This window comes from Megascapheus bottae, chromosome 11 (genome assembly GCF_031878675.1).
Source record: "Megascapheus bottae isolate mThoBot1 chromosome 11, mThoBot2.hap1, whole genome shotgun sequence".
Classification (NCBI taxonomy): domain Eukaryota; kingdom Metazoa; phylum Chordata; class Mammalia; order Rodentia; family Geomyidae; genus Megascapheus; species Megascapheus bottae.
Window position 1 is genome coordinate 64,291,919 of NC_143519.1, and position 20,502 is coordinate 64,312,420.

The 20,502-nt window shown below is 42.3% G+C and overlaps 1 protein-coding gene across 1 annotated transcript in view; it reads right to left on the reverse strand.

The window, feature by feature from the left end:
• Cryl1 (crystallin lambda 1) overlaps positions 1-20,502 on the reverse strand; it is a 131,389-nt gene that overhangs the window by 97,713 nt on the left and 13,174 nt on the right. Inside the window, exon 3 of the mRNA XM_090342441.1 lies at positions 9,445-9,571. Within this exon, the coding sequence (XP_090198567.1) occupies positions 9,445-9,571 (127 nt within the window). The remainder of the gene's footprint in view (positions 1-9,444; positions 9,572-20,502) is intronic.

Below are 20,502 nucleotides of genomic sequence, written 5' to 3' on the forward strand. Positions count from 1 at the left end.
ATTCCTTTCTAATTGTGCAGAAATTACACCACCTGTCTAGTTATTAAAAATGCTTTGGGAGCTTCTGGCTATTGAGTCAGGGTTTCCCCTTTCTCAGGATCGTAACATCTTTCTGGTACTAGACCTGAGGGGATCATGGTTCAAAGCCAGCCTGGGCACTAAAGTTCCTAAGACTCTAATCTCCAGTTAATCACCAGAAAACTGGAAGCGGTGCTGTGGCTCAAGTGGTAGAGCCCTAGTCTTGAGCTGGGCACCCAGGCCCAGAGTTCAAGCCCCATGAAAGAGAGAGGGAGAGAGGGAGAGAGGGAGAGAGGGAGAGAGGGAGAGAGGGAGAGAGGGAGAGAGGGAGAGAGGGAGAGAGGGAGAGAGAGAGAGAGAGAGAGAGAGAGAGAGAGAGAGAGAGAGAGAGAGAGAGAGAGAGAGACAGGGGGCAAGACAGAGAGAGACAGACAGGGAGAAATAGAGACAGACAGAGACAGAGACAGAGAAAAGAAAAGAAAAAAAGATTGAGACTGGCAGTGTGGTCTAGTGGTAGAGTGCTTGCCTAGCATACCCCAGGCCCTGGGTTCAATTCCTTGGTACCACAGAAAAAGCTGGAAGTGATGCTGTGGCTCAAGTGGTGGAGTGTTAGCCTTGAGGAAGCTCAAAGACAGTGCTCAACCCCTTAGTTCAAGCCTCGGGACTGGCAAAAAAAAAAACCCAAAAGATGGAGTGAAAAAAGAGTGCCAGCCTTGGGCAAAAAGCTAAGTGAAAGCTTGATGCTTGAGTTTAAGCCCAAGAAATGGCATACAAGAAAGAAGGAAATTAAAAGAAAGAAAATTAAACTTTATCATCTATATTATTTTAAAAAAATGTTTTTGGAGAGAAAAAAACACAACAGAGCTTGAGCATAGTGGCAAAACTAGAGAGGCTGAAACAGGAAGTTGTTAGTTTTAGACCCTGACTCAAAAACAAAACAAAAGACACAAAGGAAAAGTTGCATTCCAGTCTGAGTGAACACACCTGTATATACTCACCCACAGCCATCCCATGAGACCTATACTACCTGAACCATGGCATTCCCACCCCAGTGCTACTTAAAGAGGGATTATTGTGCACTTCCGTGGCTAAGACCTATTTACTTTATTCCTGTGTGTGTGTGTGTGTGTGTGTGTGTGTGTGTGTGTGTGTGTGTGTGTGTGTGTATCTTCTGGTATTGGGACTTGAACTCAGGGCCTAGCTTTCTCACTCAAGGCTTGTACTCTACCACTTGAGTCAATTCCACCTCCAGTGTCTTGCTGTTTAACTGAAGAGAAGGGTCTCATGGACTTTCCTGGCTGGGCCAGCTTTGAACTGTGATCCTCAGATCTCAGCCTCCTGAGTAACTAGGATTCTACCAGCCACTAGCCCCTAGTACACATCTATTCTTTAAGAGAATATATATACATTTCAAAATCGATCCTCTTTATGAACCTATCTTCTTATAATGAATGACAGTGTCTGAAACTCCTTATCAAAATGCACTTTCCAAATTTGTCAAGGTGAGGTTTAGATACAAATTCTGATCTTCTACATGGACAATAAATTTTTACTTCTAAATCTGGTACCAGTGGCAAACATTTATACTCCTAGCTACTCAAGAGGCTAAAATCTAAGGATCCCAGTTCAAAGCTAACCCAGGAAGAAAACTCTGAGAGACTCTTATTTCTAATTAGCCACCAAAAAGCCAGAAGTAGAGATGTAGCTCAAGTGGTAAGAGCACCAGACTTGAGTGCAAAAACTAAGGGAAAATGCCCAAGCCTCAGAACCAGCACAAATATATAATCATAATTATTTCTTTTAGATATCAATCATGGTCTTAACATTGTGGAAGCAAACTCCATTTTAACATCACAACCCACTGAACTGGTTCCCATGCTTCTTACCAGCTACTATAATCTCAAATCTTGGGTTCCAGAGATTAGATAATGCTGGCATATTACAGCTAATGAGCCTTAATCCCCTTTAAGAGTCAGTGCTTTCATATAGGCTTTTCAGACTAAACTTTTTTAGCCCAGTAGATTTTCTTGCCAAGCAAGATTTGATTTCAAAATTACACTTAAGTTCTAGAAATTCAGGTTTCTTTCTTACATACTCTCACATTTCAGCAGAGTGTTAACAAACCTTATGACCCATGTTTCTGGCCTCTGGGGTATGGAGAGAAGACAATCTGGGAAGAATTACACTCACATTGTCCAGGTTTTGACTGACATGACTGAGGGGACTCTGGGAATCCCATAATGGGATTGTGTTTAGCTAGTTGCTATTGAATCTCTGTGTATGTGCTTGTTTGTATGTTTAAACTCTGAGTCCTGCTTTTGAAGAGTTCTCTGAAGTAACTCTACAGCTTAGATGCATTTTTAGGTCAGGAGAATCGTGTTTGTGTGTGTGTGTACTGGTATTGGAACTTGAACTCATGGCCTCATGCTCTCCTTTTTCCAGTCAAGGCTGGCACTCTTCCACTTGAGACATACCTACACTTCCAGTTTTCAGATAGAGATAAGAGTCTCAGATTTTCCTACCTGATCTGGCTTTAAACCCTAATCTTAAGATCTCGGCCTCCTAAATATCTAGGATTGCAGGTGGAAGCCACTTGATCTGCATAAACCAAAAAAAAAGGTGTTGCAAGGACTCTTAAGGAGGATAGATACATTCTTCTAAAAGACTCTGGGGGGAATGTGGTTATAGCTCTTAGGTACAGGACTTGCTGAGCATGTGCTGAACTCTGGGTTTTATCCCCAGAGTGGCAGTCTATAGACACCAAGACTAGGAAGTATCACAGGGCCTGGAGTGTTCTTACATGAAGGCATTACAATTTTTAAGTTAAAAAATTGTATCTCTCACTGACATAGTCTTGGGCAAATCTTGCAGTAAGAAATGTTTTTAGGGGGCTGGGAGTTTGGTCTAGTGGTAAAGTGCTTGCCTAGAATGCATGAAGACCAGGGTTCGATTCCTCCATACTATATACATAGAACAAAAAGCTGGAAGGGGCCGGGAGTTTGGCCTAGTGGTAGAGTGCTTGCCTAGCATACATGAAGACCCAGGGATAGAAAAAAAAAAGCCACAAATGGTACTTCTGAAGCTCAAGTGCTAGAGCTCTAGCCCTGAGAAACTCTAAGGACAGTACTCAGGCCCTGAGCTCAAGCCCAGGACTGGCAAAAAAAAAACCCCAAAAACAAAAAGAAAAAAAGCTGGAAATGGTGCTGTGGCTCAAGTGGTAGAGCTCTAGCTTTGAGAAAGTTCAAGGATAGTGCTTAGGCCTTGAGTTCAAGGACAAGAACTGGCAAAAAAAATGCTTTTAGGATTAACTAAAACCTATCATACAAATGTTCATATAAATCTCAAGTGTACATTACAAAAAGAGAAAAGGAAAATTGAAGAGAAATACATAATTAAAATATTATTATACTTGAATAATGGACCTAGGCAGGATTTTCCTAAATTTTCTTTATAATAAAACATACATAAATGTTTAATTTTCCAAGTTATATTTCTAGCATTGCCAGTATTAGAAACATATGCTTGGGTGTACTGATACTGGGGACCTGATACTCAGGACCTGGGCACAGTCCCTTAGCTTTTTCTTCTCAAGGTTAAAAGTAAAACCACAGCTCTACTTTTAGCTTCTTGCTAATTGGAGATCAGAATCTCACAGACTTTCCTACCCAGGCTGGCTTCAAACCACAATCCTCAGATCTCACTGTAAATAGGTAAGATTACAGAGATATACCCTGTTATCTTCGAGATGGTCCTTAACCCTTTCCACTGTTTCTTCCTCAATATGTATTTGTTCAAGGGCAAGCTTCTTTGCACCTTCACAATGGTTCTCTGTGTTAGAACTGCTCTCCTCCTGTTCCTCTGTTTTCCTAGAAGCACAACAGTGTGTGGGGGGCGGGGGGCGGGGGCGGTGCGCCAGTCCTGGGATTTGAACTCAGTGCCTGGGCACTGTTCTTTAGCTTTTCCCTTTCAAGGCTGGTGTTCTACCACTTGTGCCACATTTCTACTCTCAGCCTTTGGCTGGTTTATTGGAGATAAGAGTCTCATGAATATTTCTGCCTGGGCTGACTTTGAACTGTGATCTTCAGATCTCAGCCACCTGAGTAGCTAGGACTACAGGCATGAGCAGCTGATGCCCAGGTGGAGGTGCAATTTCTGAAGCACACAGTCTCTCACATGGATTACACCTAGTCAGATTTGCCACATCCTTTTCTGCTTCCCTTCCCAATGCTGGCCCAGCATTCTTCTTAACAGATACTTCTCAACACTTAAACCCATTCATTTCACACTAAAACACAGACAACCCTTAGTTCCTTAGTCCTAATGGTTTTCATCACCCAATGTACTTTACAACCTTTGGTGACTGCCACTTATTTAGTTCAAGATTGTATATGAAGTAATACACACTTGTCTCAGAAAGGCAGCATAATACCCCTAAAATAACTCCACAAAGAATGCCTTCCTTTTAGTCAAGTCATTATTGGGGAAGTTCTCCATTTGTTGACATTATATTGTGATAAGGGTATGTTAGTCTGAACTAATTCTATTATGCTAGTTTTAGATGTTTAGAGAAATCATCTTAGGTGGGAGCATGGTCTAGTGATAGAATGCTTGCCTAGTGAGCACGAAGCTCAGGGTTCAATTCCTTGTACCGCATATACAGAAAAATGCCAGAAGTGGTGCTGTGGCTCAAGTGGTAGAGTGCTAACCTTGAGAAAGCACAAGGACAATGCTCAGGCCCTGAGTTCAAGGCCCAGCACTGGCCAAACAAACAAACAAACAAACAAAAACAGCCTAGCATGCATGAAGACCTAGGTTCAATTCCTCAGTACCATATACATAGAAAAAGCCAGAAACGGTGCTGTGGCTCAAGTGGTAGCACTAAGAAAGCCCAAGGACAGTGCTCAGACCCTGAGTTCAAAGCCCAGCACTGGAAAAAAAAAAGATTTACAAAAAAAGAAATCATCTGCTGGACTATTCTTGTTGTTGTTTTGTTTTATTTTGTTTACGTACATCGTGGGAGTTGAACTCTGGGCCTGGGCATTGCCCCTGAGCTCTTCAGCTCAAGGCTACCACCCTACCCTTGAGCTGCAGTGACACTTCTGATTTTCTGGTGATTAATTGGAGACAAGAGTTTTATGGACTTTTTAGTGCCCAGGCTTGGCTTTAACCGCAATCCACAGCTCTCTGCCTCCTGAGTAAGTGGGATTACAGACATGAGCCACCGCACCCTGCTTAGACTGTTTTTCTAAAGGTGAGATGACCATGCAAAGAAATTGAATAGAAGTAGGTATGGTGGTACACCATGAGTGTAATTCCAGCACTCAGGAGACTGAGGCAGGGTGATTGCTTGAGATTAGAAATTCTACTAGGCTAGGTAACATACCAAGAAACTGCCTCAAAATGAACTTTTTAACATAAATATATTCCACTACTCTTGGCATGACTTCATATCAACTAGCTCTGGCAATCTTATAAATAAGTTTTATAAACATGGCCATATAAAGAAGTCTGTTATAGAGGAGAAAAAAAAATCTAAATGCTTAAAAGTAAGGAGTATGGAGATAAAACTTCTAGGTTTTGCTGATACTGAGGTTTGAACTCAAGGCTTCATGCTCTCTCAATTTGTTTGTTCAGGCCTCTCTACCACTGGAACCATACTTCCAATCCATTTTGCCGATTTATTGGAGATGGAAGTTTCCCAGACTTTTCTGTCTGGGCTGGTTTGAAATCACAGTCCTACAGATCTTAAGTAGTAGTTAACATTACAGATATGAATCATAAGCATCTGGCTCAGGGAAATATTACTTCTAATGGCAATATAAGGCATGGATTCAAAAGGCACTGTGTACTGAAAATGTCTGAGAAAGCCAAAAAAAAAGACTGGTTTCAAAGAGAAAGTCTTAGCACTGAATAAAGAATACACTGGGAAGAGAGAGAGAAGCCAGAGTCTGGAGCTCTACCAAATGAGAAATTAGAAATATTATAGTAACACATTACGTATCCACCTTTCAGATACCATTCTATAATTATAGAAATTAGACATGTATGTATTTCTTTTTTAATCATCTTTTAAGGAGTTGTCATTTAACAAAAATACACTGTATCTTAATCAATGTCATCCCATATCTGTATTCCTAATATGACATTTTTGCCACTTCAATAGTGTATGTTACCAGACCTCCACATTGGTAGGTCTGACAAGCAGAGATTCAATCAATCGGATCACACACTGAAAATATTCACACACACAAAACTATGCCTGTACTGAACACATACAGGCTTTTCTCCTGTCATTATTCAATGTAATTACTAAATGTGTGGTTTAGCAACTATTTCTTCAGCATTACACTGCTTTAATGGATTATACAACTTAAAAGTATGTGGGTAGATGAGAAGTTTTCTGCAAATACTAAGCCATTTTGTTTAAGGGTCTTGAGCATCCTTGAATTCTGGTATACATCTGAGAGACTGGAACCAATCCCATGGGGATACCAAGGAACCATTCTATCATGGTCACCCCAAAAGGACTTTGGGTTTTGTTTGTTTTTTGTGTTTTTTTTGCTGGAACTGGGTCTTTTTTTTTTTTTTTTTTGCTAGTCCTGGGCATGGCTCAGGGCCTGAGCACTGTCCTTGGACTTTCTCAAGGCTAGAGCTCTACCACTTGAGCTTCAGCACCACTTCCGGCTTTTTTTTCTGTGTATGTGGTACTGAGGAATCAAACCGGGGTCTTCGTGCATGACACTAGGCCAAACCCCCGGCCCTGGAACTAGGTCTTGAAGTAGCACGGTTGCTTGGCTTTTCTGCTCAAGGGTTGCACTCTACCAACTGAGCCACAGCTCCACATCTAGCATTTTACTGGTTCATTGGAAGTATAAGTTTCTTAGACCTTTCTGCTCTGGCTGACCTCAGCCTCCTGAGTAGCTAAGATTACAAGCAGGAGCCCCCAGCCCCAACTAGGGAGTTTTCTTTTTTACATTTTTTAGCTGGAGAAGAAAAGCCTTGCCATTCAGGAGAGGCCCCTTGGATGTGGCCCCCGTTAGAAATCTCCACAACATCCCAGAGTTGTGGGTACCACAGTTGAGGAAACACAGCTTCAAAGCTAAGAAATTTGCTAAAACCACAGACTCTGTCCCGACTGGCCCCAAACCCAGCTGACCTGAACATGAGTTCTGAACGATGAGTTCTCTAAAGCAGGAGGTACTCATATCTTTGCCACTGTCAAGATGACATATGAATTTTTCTGCCTTCTTTAAAAACTAAAGCCACATAAAAAAGAGCTGTTCCGGGGCTGGGAGTTTGGCCTAGTGGTAGAGCGCTTGCTCAGCATGCATGAAAACCCGGGTTTGATTCTTCGGTATCACATACATAGAAAAAGCTGGAAGTGGTGCTGTGGCTCAAGTGGTAGAGCTCTAGCCTTGAGGAAGCCCAAGGACAGTGCTCATGCTCTGAGACTAAGCCAGGACTGGCAAAAAAAAAAAATCTGTCTGCCAACATCAGAGCCAGAAACTTTCTGCATTATCCACGATGAGAAACCACAACTTCAGATCCTGTGGGAACAGGGAAGCCAAAAGCTTATTAGCTGCATCCTTCTCTGGGATCTCATGTGACAGCCCTCAGCTTAACAAGCGACAGAGAAAAAGCCAGGCAGATGGTGGCTGTAATCCTAGCTATTCAGGAGGCTGAGATCTGAGGAGCATGTCTTCATCAGACTTATCTCCAATCAGCCACCAAAAAGCCTGAAGTAGAGCTGTGACTCAAATGGTAGAATGCCAACCTTAAATGGAAAAAGCCAGGAAAGAGAGGCCCAGCACTCACATCGTCATCATCATCATCATCATCATCATCATCCTATAACAACAGTGATGTGAATATGGGCCCTGCTTCTCTTGAATAAATGAAGACAAATAATATTTTGGGCCAGGTACCAGTGGTTCACACCTGTAATCCTGTCTACTTAGGAGGTTGAGATCTGAGGATCACAGTTCTAAGCCAGCCCAGGCATAAAAGTCCATGAGACTCTTATTTACAATTAACTAATGAAAAACTACAAGTGAAATTATGGCTCAAGCAGTAGAGCACTAGCTGTGAATTAAAAAAAAAAAAACCAACAAAACGGTTTAGAAATAAAGCCCAGGCCCTGAGGTCAGGCCTGAGAACCAGCACAAAATAGTAGTAGTAGTAGTAATAGTAGTATGAGTGGTGGAATTGGTGGTGATGGTGGTGGTAGTAGCAGCAGCCACAGTTGTAATATGTTTTGGAACCGCTATTACCCAAGGATGACTGAAATCACAGAAAGTAAAACCATGGATAAGGAAGGACTGTGGTATCATGGAAAAAGAAAAGGGGTTGAAAAACAGCCTACTCCTTGTTTTGATAACAATTTGTTAAAGAATTTGAAGAAGTCTAGAGGCACAAAGACCTAGAACCTTCATCTCCTGTGTCTGACCCGAATCTCAGAACAGGTATTGACCAGAAAACACACACACACACAGAACATTCTGGGTTCTCCCAAATTCTCCCTTCAAATACAGAACAAGGGATATACAAATCTTCAAACACAAAATGGGAAGGAGCATTTTTATTTCCAACAAATTCAGCGTAGCAGAAGAGGAAGTAATACCTGCCACAAGCTACAGTTGCAGCCTCAGAATGCTTGTGACTTCAGGCTCTTTAGCTAAGCAAATAACCCCCAACCCTGTGAAAATCCCTGTCAAGTTGTTTGAAACACTAGATGTAGATGTAAGGTTTTCCTTTAAGCAGTTTGTTTGAGTGCTGGTACTAGGACTTGAACTCAGAACCTCATGCTTTCATTTAGCTTTTTGGCTCAAGCCTGGAGCTCTACCATTTGAGCCATACCTCTACTTCTGGCTTTTTTCCTTTTGTGGAAATAAGGATCGCATGGACTTTCCTGCCCAAAATGTGATCCTCAGATCTCAGTTTCTGAGTAACTGGAATTACTGGTGAGAGCCAAGGGAACCCTTCACTTTAGACAATTTTTTGAGACCATTACTTTATGAGAGAGCAAGGAAGGAGAAGAGAGCAAAGAAGTAGATAGAGCAAAATAAAATAGTATTGGGAATCCACAAAATCTGTTTCTGCTCAAAATGACAATACGTCTAATTGTCATAGGCATTTGATGAGCACCTGCATCGGGGATTTTTTGTTGTTATTTCTGTTCTATTAGCACACATTAATGATACAAAGGGCTTCACTGTGATCATTCCAGAAATGCACACACTACCCTTTGTAAACAGTTCCCATGAGGAATATTTTGATGACTCTGTTTCTTCAAACAAAACTCTGGCCTTGAAGGTACAAAATGTCCCACACCCACTGCCTCTAACCTTGCCAGTTCTTATCATGGGTGGGAAGACGCTGGGCTCCTATTGTCTCAAGCTCAATGGGGTGCAGGTGTCCTCAACTTACCTGAATGTGCACAGCGCCCTCTACTGCCTGCGTCAAGTTGGCACAGCCACTGATTAAGGACAGCTGCTGTTCTGCAGTCAGAGACCCTTTCAGGGAATCAGACTGTTCCAAGGACTTCATCTCCTTTCTGGAAAGAAACAAAGAATAGCCACTATGAGCAATCAAAAACAAACAAGTTTTAAAACAAAGCTCTAGACCAGAAGTTTGGCCTAGTAGTAGAGTGCTTGCCTACCATGCACAAAGACCCTGGTTCAATTCCTCGGTACCAAATACATAGAAAAAGCTGGAAGTGGTGCTTTGGCTCAAGTGACGCTCTAGCCTCGTGAAAGCCCAAGGACAGTGCTCAGGCCCTGAGTTCAAGCCCCAGGACTGACAAAAAAATCTCCCTAGTGAGTATGAGGCTCTGAATTTAAGGGCCAGTAGTGGCATTGCAGAGTAAGAAATTTAACACAATGTCCATTTTTTTTTAGCTCTTTTCATGACTTGTGAAACAAGGTAGCTAGCAAGTGCAAAGTCAATCCCCACAAAAATAAAAACATTAAAAAGTAGGGGAAACAATATAATAGCTAAGCTGGGCACCGGTGGCTCATTCCTGTAATCCTAACTATTCAGGAGGCTGAGATCTGAAGATCATGGTTCAAAGCCAGTTGGGGCTTGAAAGTCTGTGAGACTCTTATCTCCAATTAACCACCAGAAAACCAGAAGTGGTGCTGTGATTCAAGAGTTAGGGCGGTAGCCTTGAGCTGAAGAGCTCAGGGACAGCATCTAAGCCAAGAATTCAAGTCCCAGGGCTGGGAGTTTGGCCTAGTGGTAGAGTGCTTGCCTAGAATGCACAAAGACGCAGGTTCAATTCCTCGGTACCACATACATAGAAAAAAAGCTGGAAATGGTGCTGAAGCTCAAGTGGTAGAGCTCTAGCCTTGAGAAAGTCCAAGGACAGTGCTCAGGTCCTGAGCTCAAGCCCAGGATTGGCAAAAAAAAAAGAATTCAAGTCCCATGACCATGTTAAAACCCACACACCTATAATGCTGCACATATAAAAGCTAAAACAGAATGTGTGATTGGCTGCAAATATACAACTACTACCACTAGAGGTCAGCCTAACGCTATGGTAAAGAATAAGACTACTTGCAGGCCAACTTTAAATTTTTATTTTAAACTAGATGGGTAAAATTAACACTTTTCTCTGCAAATCAGGATATGAGTAGTTTTTCAGTGTTTATGCATTTTAAGTGTATTCAAAATGAATGTCTGTTTAAAGAGGTAAGTGGAGAAACTGAGCCTTGGTGGATAGTTGAAATATGGCACAGCTGCCATGGAAACCAGTATGGTAGTTGCTCCCCCCACCAAAAAAGGGGGAAAAAAAGGAACTCTACCATGTATTATGGTACATATCCAAAAGAAATAAAACAAGAGTTATTTTCATGTACACATTCTATAGTCTTTTATTAAAAGATAAAACAAAAATGGAAGCAACCCAAATGTCCATAGATCAGATTGGATAAAAAAAGTGTGATATGTGCATAAAATGACATATTATTTTGCCTTTAAGAGTAAAATCCTGTCACATGCCACAGCATGGATGTACATTAGGTAAATAAGAGAACAATATCACCAAAGAACAAATATTGTATGATTCACATGTGTAAGGTACCAAGATTCAGAGAAAAGTAGAATAGTGGGTTGCGAGTTTGGCCTAGTGGTAGAGTGCTTGCCTAGCATGCATGAAGACCTGGGTTCAACTCCCAGTACCACATATACAGAAAAAGCAGGAAGTAGTGCCGTGGCTTAAATGGTAAAGCTCTAGCCTTGAGAAAGATCAAGGACAGTGCTCAGGCCCTGAGTTCATGCCCCAGGACTGTCAAAAAAAATTTAAAAAAGAAAGAACAAAAAAAGAAGAAAGAAAAAGAAAAGCAGAATAGGGTTTGTTGGGTGGGAGAGTAAAGGGAAGATAAGTGTTCAATTTGTTCAGTTTTGGTTTTAGATGGAACACTTTCAGAAATCTGTGGTATTATGTAAATGTACTTAATACAACTCTATTGTATACAGTTAAAAGTAATGATAGAGCCAGGTGGTAAAGGTTCATGCCTGTAAACCTAGCTGTTCAGGAAGCTAAGAACTAAGGATTGTAATTTGAAGTCAGTCTGGGCATACAAATCTGAAAGACTTATCTCCAATTAGCCAGCAAAAAGGTGGAAGTGAAGGTATGGCTTAAGTGGGTAGAGCACCAGCCATGCTAGCCTTGAGGAAAAAAGCTAAAGGAGGTCATGAGGTCCTGAGACCAAGCCCCAAGGGCAGCATACACACAAGCACACATGCACGCACGCACACACACACATATGTAACAATAAAAATTCACATTAACTATCATTCAGAATGAATTAATTAGGGAATAATCTACTAGATTATATATTTTGTAGAATTAAAATATCATTTTGGTTAATACATTCCAAGTGATTAAAATAATAGCCTAGTCCCTGGACTCCAAAATTTTCATTAATATCTAGCACTTAGGACTCACCTACCTCAGCATCGTGACTGCTGGGATTAGAAGCATGCACTACCAGCCCTGGGAACCTCTTTTCCCTTGGTTCCTCTAACTCTTCCTAGGGCCCTCTTCTGGAAGAGCACAGTCCTTTCAGCCTTCAATCATATAGAAGGGTGCTAACTGCTTTAGGTCCCATCTACTAATGCAGTTACATTGGGAATTCAGTTTCGATGTGAATTTTGGTGGGGGGAATAGAAGGGTAAGCTAAGCTCTCTTTGGCCCATTCCAGCCTACTCTCTTATCTCATGTCCCTGTTGCTAATCTCAAGTAGCCCTACCTTCTAGCAAGGTGCTTTTCTTCCTGGCACTCAGTAGGCCATTCGCTGTGCTCCTGCCTTACTTCTGTTTTCCCTCCTATTACCTCTGAAGAGATGTGAAGACCTCACAGTATCAGTACCAACTCAAAGTCTATCTTTTCGAGGTCTTCTTGGGCTAATTGCCATTACAGACTCCTCACACATCTGATTGCTCAGTTACTGGACCTCCATACCAAGAACTCAGAGCCTGAAGTGCATTGTCTCACTTAATTTCCTCTATGAGGAGAGCACTGTTATGTATTCTTGGCAGAATATTGTTTATCCCCCAAAAGCCATATGTTGTGGGCCTGCCCCTGGTTGGTGCTATTGAAAGGAGGTAGGCATTTAGGGCAGGACTGGGAGTGGACAGCTCCTTCTGGTTCTCTTGCTTCCTATTTCCTGATGTGCCTTTACTCCACCACATGCTTCTTACCTCTCAGCACCCCAGAAGCCTAAATCTGCCACGGTCTTGTCCCCGGTCCTTCTCGATCAGCAGGAGCGATAGGGAGAACACACCCCGACCAGGGTGAGCCAAGAGAGGAGAGGGCCCACTGACCTCCCACACCCAGCCCCCCCCCTCCATCCCTCCCTCGCCGGAGCACAATCAGAAGTGTCAGGGAGGTTCATCAAGGCAGGAATCTAACCCCCTTTGAGGAGGTCCCTCCAGCTAATATCGGGTGCCAGAGCCTATCAGCACAAAGTGGGGCAGGACAGGGAGGTCCATGTGTTTACCCTCACTATAAGTCTCAGCAGAGAGTGATAAAGCAATAACACATTCATAACCAATGGTAATCAAGTCTCAGCAGAAAGTTATTCACAATATGGATGATATAGCTCAAAGTTAGACAGGGCATGCGATGACCCTTTTCTTTCCTTTCCTTTCCTTTTCTTTCTTTTCTTTCCTTTTCTGTGGATCTCATCAGCTCAATGCTACTACCCTACCCGTTGGGCCACAGCACCACTTCTGCTTTTCTGGTGGTTAATTGGATTTAAGGGTTTCTTGGATGTTAGTGCCCTGGGCACATTGATCCTCAGTCCTCAGATCTCAGCCTCCTGAGTAGCTAGGATTATAGGTGTGAGCCACTTGTGCTCGGCTGCCACAACCCTTTTCTAAGTTAATTATCTCAGGCATTTGGTTACAGTTGATGAATACAGTATTCCAGAGGAAGAAGCACATGCAATAAGCTGTCTGGAATCTAAGGCTTGAGCCACATGGGATATTAGGCGCAGGATCATGGGTATTGAGACAGGCTGACCCCTACTTGGTCTGCATCCCAATCTTTTTTTCTTTTTTTTCTCTCTCTTTCTCTCTCTCTCTTTCTTTCTTTCATTAGTGTGAGTGTGTGTGTGTGTGTGTGTGTGTGTGTGTGTGTGTGTGCACGTACACCGGTATTGGGGTTTAAACTCAAGGCCCCATCATCTTGTTTAGCTTTTTCACTTAAGGCTAGCAGCCTACTTTTGGCTTTTTGGTTGGCTAACTGGAGATATATGTCTCATGGATTTGTCTGACCCAGATGGCTTAGAACTGTCCCCAGATCACAGTCTTCTTAATAGCCAAGATTACCAACGTAAGCCACCAGTGCTAGGCTCAAATTTCTTTGTGTACTTTACTTACTTCCTACCCATAGTACAACTCTATATGGAATGCAATTTTTGAAAAATGAAGGGCACGGCTTACATTTCTCTTAAAATTCAGCCTATTGGGAACTTGCAGATGTTTTACACTTCCCATCTATCCCTCCAGTCTTCGGGAATCTGAGACAGCAGGGAACATGAAGTAAGACTGAATTAAAGAAAGTGAGTCCGCATCAGATACAGATCACCAGGTACCGGTCACCAGATACAGAGGTCCTACAACATCAGGGACAAATTGCAGAACCAGTAAGACAAGAAAGGGGCCAGGCATTTCCTCTGCATGTGACAGCTGTGTGCCCCCAGTTTGGAGGACAATGCTGCTGTTGTTCCTGGCAGCTGATCTTTCCCCTGTTGGGACAAGTGCCCTGTGGAACCTTCCATCCCTCCATCTACACATGGATCTGTGAGTTGCTGCTCCACAAAATTGCATATTGAGGTCAGGTGATTACAAGGTGTGGGCCACCCTGTTCCCAGCCAGGCTTTTTAACAGAATGTTTGATATTTAGCCCTTTCCTCTTTTTATGCATATCTAAAGATGACCTGAGTGTGTTAAGCCACACCTGTCATCCCAGGTTCTTGGGGCAGAAGGACCATAACTTTGAAGCCATTCTATGCTATATAGCCAGGCCCTGATTCAAAAACAGTCTCTCCCAGGTGGTTGTCAGTGTCCACAGCAGTAGATGGACTTCAGTGTCCAACACTAACTACTCAGGAGGCTGAGACTGGAGAATGGCCAGCCCAAGCATTTTTTTGGCCAGTCCTGGGGCTTGAACTCAGAGCCTGGGCACTGTCCTTGGGCTTTCTCAAGGCTAGAGCTCTACCTCGTGAGCCACAGGACCAATTCTAGCTTTTTCTGTGTATGTGGTCCTGAGGAATTGAACCCAGGGCTTTGTGCATGCTAGCCAAGTATTCTACTGCTAGGCCATGCTCCTGGCCCATAGAGAGACCTTCAATTAACCAGCAAAAAAGCCAGAAGAGTTGCTGTGGGTCAAGTGGTAGAGTACCAGGCGTGGGTAAAAAAACTAAAGGATAGAACTCAGACCCTAACTTCAAATCCTAGGATTGGCACAGGAAACAAAACAAAAGGCTATTAATCTAGATGAAGTCAAAACTGACTTCTCCCCAAGTTTTCTGATGTACCATTAGCATACAGGACTTTCACAAATCGGATATGGCAAAGCTGTTTCTCTTCAGGAAGAAAAGGGCAATGACGCAATCATTTGAACTGTCCCAATGACAGCCAAGTGACAGCAGAACCTGTGAACACAGAGATAAATCAGGTTGAATGACCCAGCTGAATCTACTGCCCATTGCTGTGACCTTTTAGCCATGTGACATCAGATTACTCCTGAGAGTTCAGTTCAGCAAAGTTTCATAAACGTGACCCCCGAACCCTACTTCCAGTTAAACTACTAGTGATAGCCTTTTGCCTATGAACACGGTGTCTATAGCTCATTTTAGTTTTCTATACTGTCTTTCAACAAAATTGGGAACATTTCTCCTATATGTTTTCCACCTCTGTGTGTGAGTGTGTGCATGTGCACACACACTCACATGCTAGCAGTAGAGCTTAAATTGAGGGCTTCATATTCTCCCTTAGCTTTTTTACTCAAGACTGGTGCTCTCCCACTTGAGTCACACTTTTACACTTCCACACTTTATTCGGTAATAAGAGTCTGCCTGTACTGACTTCAAACCATGATCCTCAAATCTCAGCCTCATAGGGTTTGCAACTATGAAAATAGAATAATGAAACCTGATGAAATTGTTTAGGGAAAAGGAGAAGGGTAAAAAGGAGGGGAAGTGAGATTGACTGGGATATATTGTAAACATGTGTGGAAATTTAATAATGAATGCTTTCTAGCATAATTAATCTCTCTTAAAGCTAAAAATAAGGAGAGGGGAGTGTGAAGTGTTGTGAGGTGGCTCATGCCTATAATCTGCTTGGGAAGCTAAGATGTGAGGATCATGGTTCCAAGTCCATGAGTCGTTTTTTTCTAGTACTGGGGCTTGAACTCAGAGCCTAGGCACTGTCCTTAAATGCTTTTGCTCAAGGCTAGTGCTCTGCCACTTGAACTACAGCACCACTTTCAGCTTTTTCTGTGTATGTGGTACCAAGGAATTGAACCCAGGGCTTCATGTGTGCTAGGCAAGCACTTTATCATTAAGCCACACTCCTGGCTACCATTATCTCCAGTTAATCACCAAAAAGACAAAAGTTGAAAGGTGACCCAACTGATAGAGCACCAACCTTGAGTAAAAAGCCTAAGGGTGAGGACCCAGTCTCTGAATTCAAGGCCATGTACCAGCATAAAAAGAAAGGGAAAAGAAAAGGTATGTGACTGTTTTAGTCCAACTGTATTTTTTGAATGTTCTTAGAAAGTAGAGAATGAGGCCGACAGAACCAGCTGGATGGTTGTGGAAACAAAACTAATAATACTTTCAAGTCCTAAAACCAGGAACCCCACCCATACCTGTTACCCACTGTCCCCCATCATGATCCTGAGCTTTGTTATTTAGGCTGGTTTCACCAGGCTTACTCATGTAGTTGGCCAGCTGGGTGGGTAGCAGGGAGTTATTAGTCTAGGCTGAATTTCCTCAGCTGTTTAGCAGTTAGAGGTGGGAGTATTGGGGTATAAGGAGGTGTTAGAGATATTGGGGGTAGGGGCAGGGTGCTGGAGGGCACCTGACCTTAGGCCAGGAAGGGTTCCCAACAGCAAGGGAGGGTTATTGCTGAATCATGGTGGCTAATGCCCTATTGGCAGTTCAAGGCTATGGCCAAGTCCAGGGTCAGGAGGTAAGAGTAAAAAAAAGTTGCATTGCACTGGGAATGGTGGCACCTGCCTGTAAGCCCAGTGCATGGAGGGTGTAGTGAGAGAATCATGAAATCCAGATCAGCCTGGCTACATCGTCATTCCTTATCTCAAAAGCAAACAAAAAACAACAAAAAAGGACTTGGAGTGTGGCCTAGTGGTAGAGTGCTTGCTCAGCATGCACGAAGACCCAGGTTCAATTCCTTGGCACACCACATACATAGAAAAAGCTGGAAGTGGTGCTGTGGCTCAAGGGTTAGAACTCTAGTCTTGAGAAAGCCCAAGGACAGTGCTCAGACCCTTAGTTTAAGCCTAGGATTGGCAAAAAAATAAAAAGGTCCTATTAAAAGAAGTCAGTAGAAGACAGAGAAGAGAGAAATTAACAAATAATTCACCATTCCAGTTATTCTGGCATGTGGGTATATAGGAAAACTAAAAGTAAATTTCAAAACAGGAATACAGAGTCAGGCACAATGGCTCACAACTACACAAGGGGCTAAGATCTGAAGGTTGTGATTCAAACTCAGTCTGGAGAAAGTTCATGAGCTTCTTATCTCTAATTAACCACCAAAAAGCCGAACTAGAGCTGTGGCACTAGCTTTAAATGAAAAACTAAGGGACAGTGCCCAGTTTTGAGTTCAAGCTTCAGTACTACCATAAAGAGAGGAGAAAGGACAGAGAAGGAGAGAGGGCCCAGGGAAAGAAAGAGACAGAGAATAGAACAGATTAATCCAGAAAAAAAATACATAAAGAGTTCCAAGTAGAATTTAGGGAGGGCAGAAAGAAAGGTAGCAGGTCCAAAACAAGGCACTGGAGTGGAGTTGTGCTTGCCTAGCATGCATGAAGACCTAGGTCCAATTCCTTGGTACCATATACATAGAAAAGGCTGAAAGTGGTGCTATGGTTCAAGTGGTAGAGCTGTAGCCTTGAGAAAGCCCAAGGACACTGCTCAGGCCCTGAGTATAAGCCCCAAACTGGCAAAAAAAAAAAAAAAGGCAATGCCTAAGTTCAGCATTAAGTAACTTGCTTCAGAGATTGCTTCTGGTGGTTTATTAACTCTTAGCCTAGATGAAAAACTTAGTTAATTTCAGAGGAATATCCACATCAGAGTGACCATCTCCACAGAATGGACAAAGGAGTAGGAGACCCAAAAATGATGATGATTTCAGACTGGAACCCAAGTTGTGCAAGGCACATGCAATACATGCATATGGGAGGCAGGGGGGGGGATTGGCTTGGTTCTGGGAGTTAGAATGGCTCATGAGCTATTCATGTGCTATATGGAAATGAGACTAGCTGCCAATTTTAAGAAATAAAACTCACATCCATGGGCCATATCACAACTTCCTTCACTTGGTTTCAATTTTTCTGCCTATAATGCTTCTTTCATTCTCTGAAAATCTCACATAACCTAATCCATGTCAACCCTGGCCACACATGCACAAAAAAGGTAAACTTGTGAGAATGGGCTAATATGTTTTTTCTAGTTCAGTTGCTCTTGCACAATGAAATGTAAATAGGTTGTGTTTTAAGTTTCTTCATTGCACCGCCCTTGTGAAAAGATTAGTCTTGGGTGACAATTTACTAATTTTTTTTTTGTCTGGATGGGGCCTTGCTCTCTCACTTGGCCTTTTCACTTATTTTTTTCTCCCTGCTCAAGGCTGGCAGAAAGAAAGGTAGCAGGTCCAAAACAAGGCACTGGAGTGCCCAGGATGGGATTGCTGGATCACAGGGGAGCCACAGCTCTTCTTCTGGCTTTTTGCCTATTAAATAGAGATAAGAGTCTCACAGACTTTCCTGTCCAGGCTGGCTTCAAACCTCGATCTTCTGATCTCTGCTTCCTGAGTAGCTAAGATTACAAATATGAGCTACCAATACTCCACTATTTATTAATATTTTAATTCACTGAATCCCCATGGCAGAGTATGTTGGGTGACAATTTCTTCAATCTGCTCATGACTTAACATTGAGAAAAAATCAACTTCAGCCAGTTTACATTCACTTTTACAAATTTGGAGTTCATATTTATTATTTCTACAATTTAAGAGGAGTAGTTGCTAGGGTGTGTGGTACACAGCGGTAATCCCAGAATTCAGAAAGCTGAGCAAAGAGAATTATATTATGTTGGTGGGAATGTAAACTGGTTCAACCACTCTGGAAAGCAGTATGAAGGTACCTCAAAAGACAAAACATAGAGCAATCCCATCCTGGGCATTTACCCAAATGATCACAAACAAAGGCACACTTAAGCTACTTCAGCATTGTTTACTACAGCTAAGATATAGAGGCCAGGTGCCCTTCAGTAGATGAATGGATCCAGAAAATGTGGTATTTATACACAATGGAATTCTATGTTTCCATCAGAAAGGATGACATTGCCAAATTTGTAAAGACATGGGCAGACAGACTTGGGGAAAAAACCACAGTCAGTGATTAGAGACCACCAAAAGCCAGAAGTGAAGCTCTGGCTCAAGTAACAGAGAACTATCCTTCATCTTAAATGCTAAAGGACAATGCCCAGGCTCTCAGTTCAGGCCCTATACTAGCACAAAATAAATAAGAATGAAGAAGGAAGAAAGGAAGGAAGGAAAGAAGGAAGGAAGGGAGGAAGGGAGAGAGGGAAGGAGAAAGAAGTCTCCTTAATTTAGTAAAATTTAGCAACAGTTGTTCATGTCTATAATCCTAACTACTCAGGAAGCTGAGATCTGAAAATCGAGGTTCAAAGCTAGGACCCTACCATATGAGCCACATTGTTACTTCCAGTTTTCTGTTGGTTATTTGGAGATAAGAGTATCATGGACTTTTTGTGCCCAGGATGGCTTTGAACCATGATTCTCAGATCTCAGCCTTCTAAGTAGCTAGGATTACAGGCTTGAGCCACTGGTGCCCAGCTACCTAAAACTCTTATCTCAAAGTTAATACCAAAAAGCTGGAAGTAGAGCTGTGGTTCAAGTGGTAGAACATGAGCCTTGGTCAAAAAAGCTCAGGGACAGTACCCAGGCCCTGAGTCCAAGCTCTAGTACTGGCCAAATAAAAAAGAAAGCAAAGTAGTAGGCTAGGAAAGTACATGATTTCCAAAGTTCATGATTAATCATAAAAGAAGTATTAAAACACAGCTATGCTGTGTTTATGGATTTGTTTAAGATTTTACTTTATAACTAGAAGTTGAAACAGAGGCCATATAATCCCAAATCATAGAAAATGCACAACTGAGTTGTGAAATCTCAGGAGGCTGAGATCTGAGGATCACAATTCAAAGTCAGCCCAGGCATTAAAAAGTCCCTAAGACTCTAATTAATCACCAGAAAAAGTGGTGCTGTGACTAGAAGTAGGGCTATAGCATTGAGCTGAAGAGCTCAGGGACAGAACCCAGGCCCAGTGTTTAAGTACCATGACCAACAAAAATAAATAAATAAAAATTTAAAATCAATGAATAAATAAATGTTAGCCAACTCTAGAGCTTATATGGAGATACTTAAAACCTGACTAGAACAGGGACTCGGTTCTCCTCCTTAGCCTGCCCCTTCCAATAATACTAGACTACCTCTGAAGTTAAGGTCACTTAGATTCAAAGCCATCAACCACAGACATGATTACCAGAAACAGTACAAAGTCTGGGCCTGTTGAGAAGTGAAGCTTCAGCTGTTTTCATTGCTCCCAGTTTCAGCTGTTTTTATTGAGGTTAAAATTTTACCTCAAGACTCTATGAAGTCTTTGCATATTATAATGGGCCATAATCACTGAAGGACCTCTTTACAAAATCACTG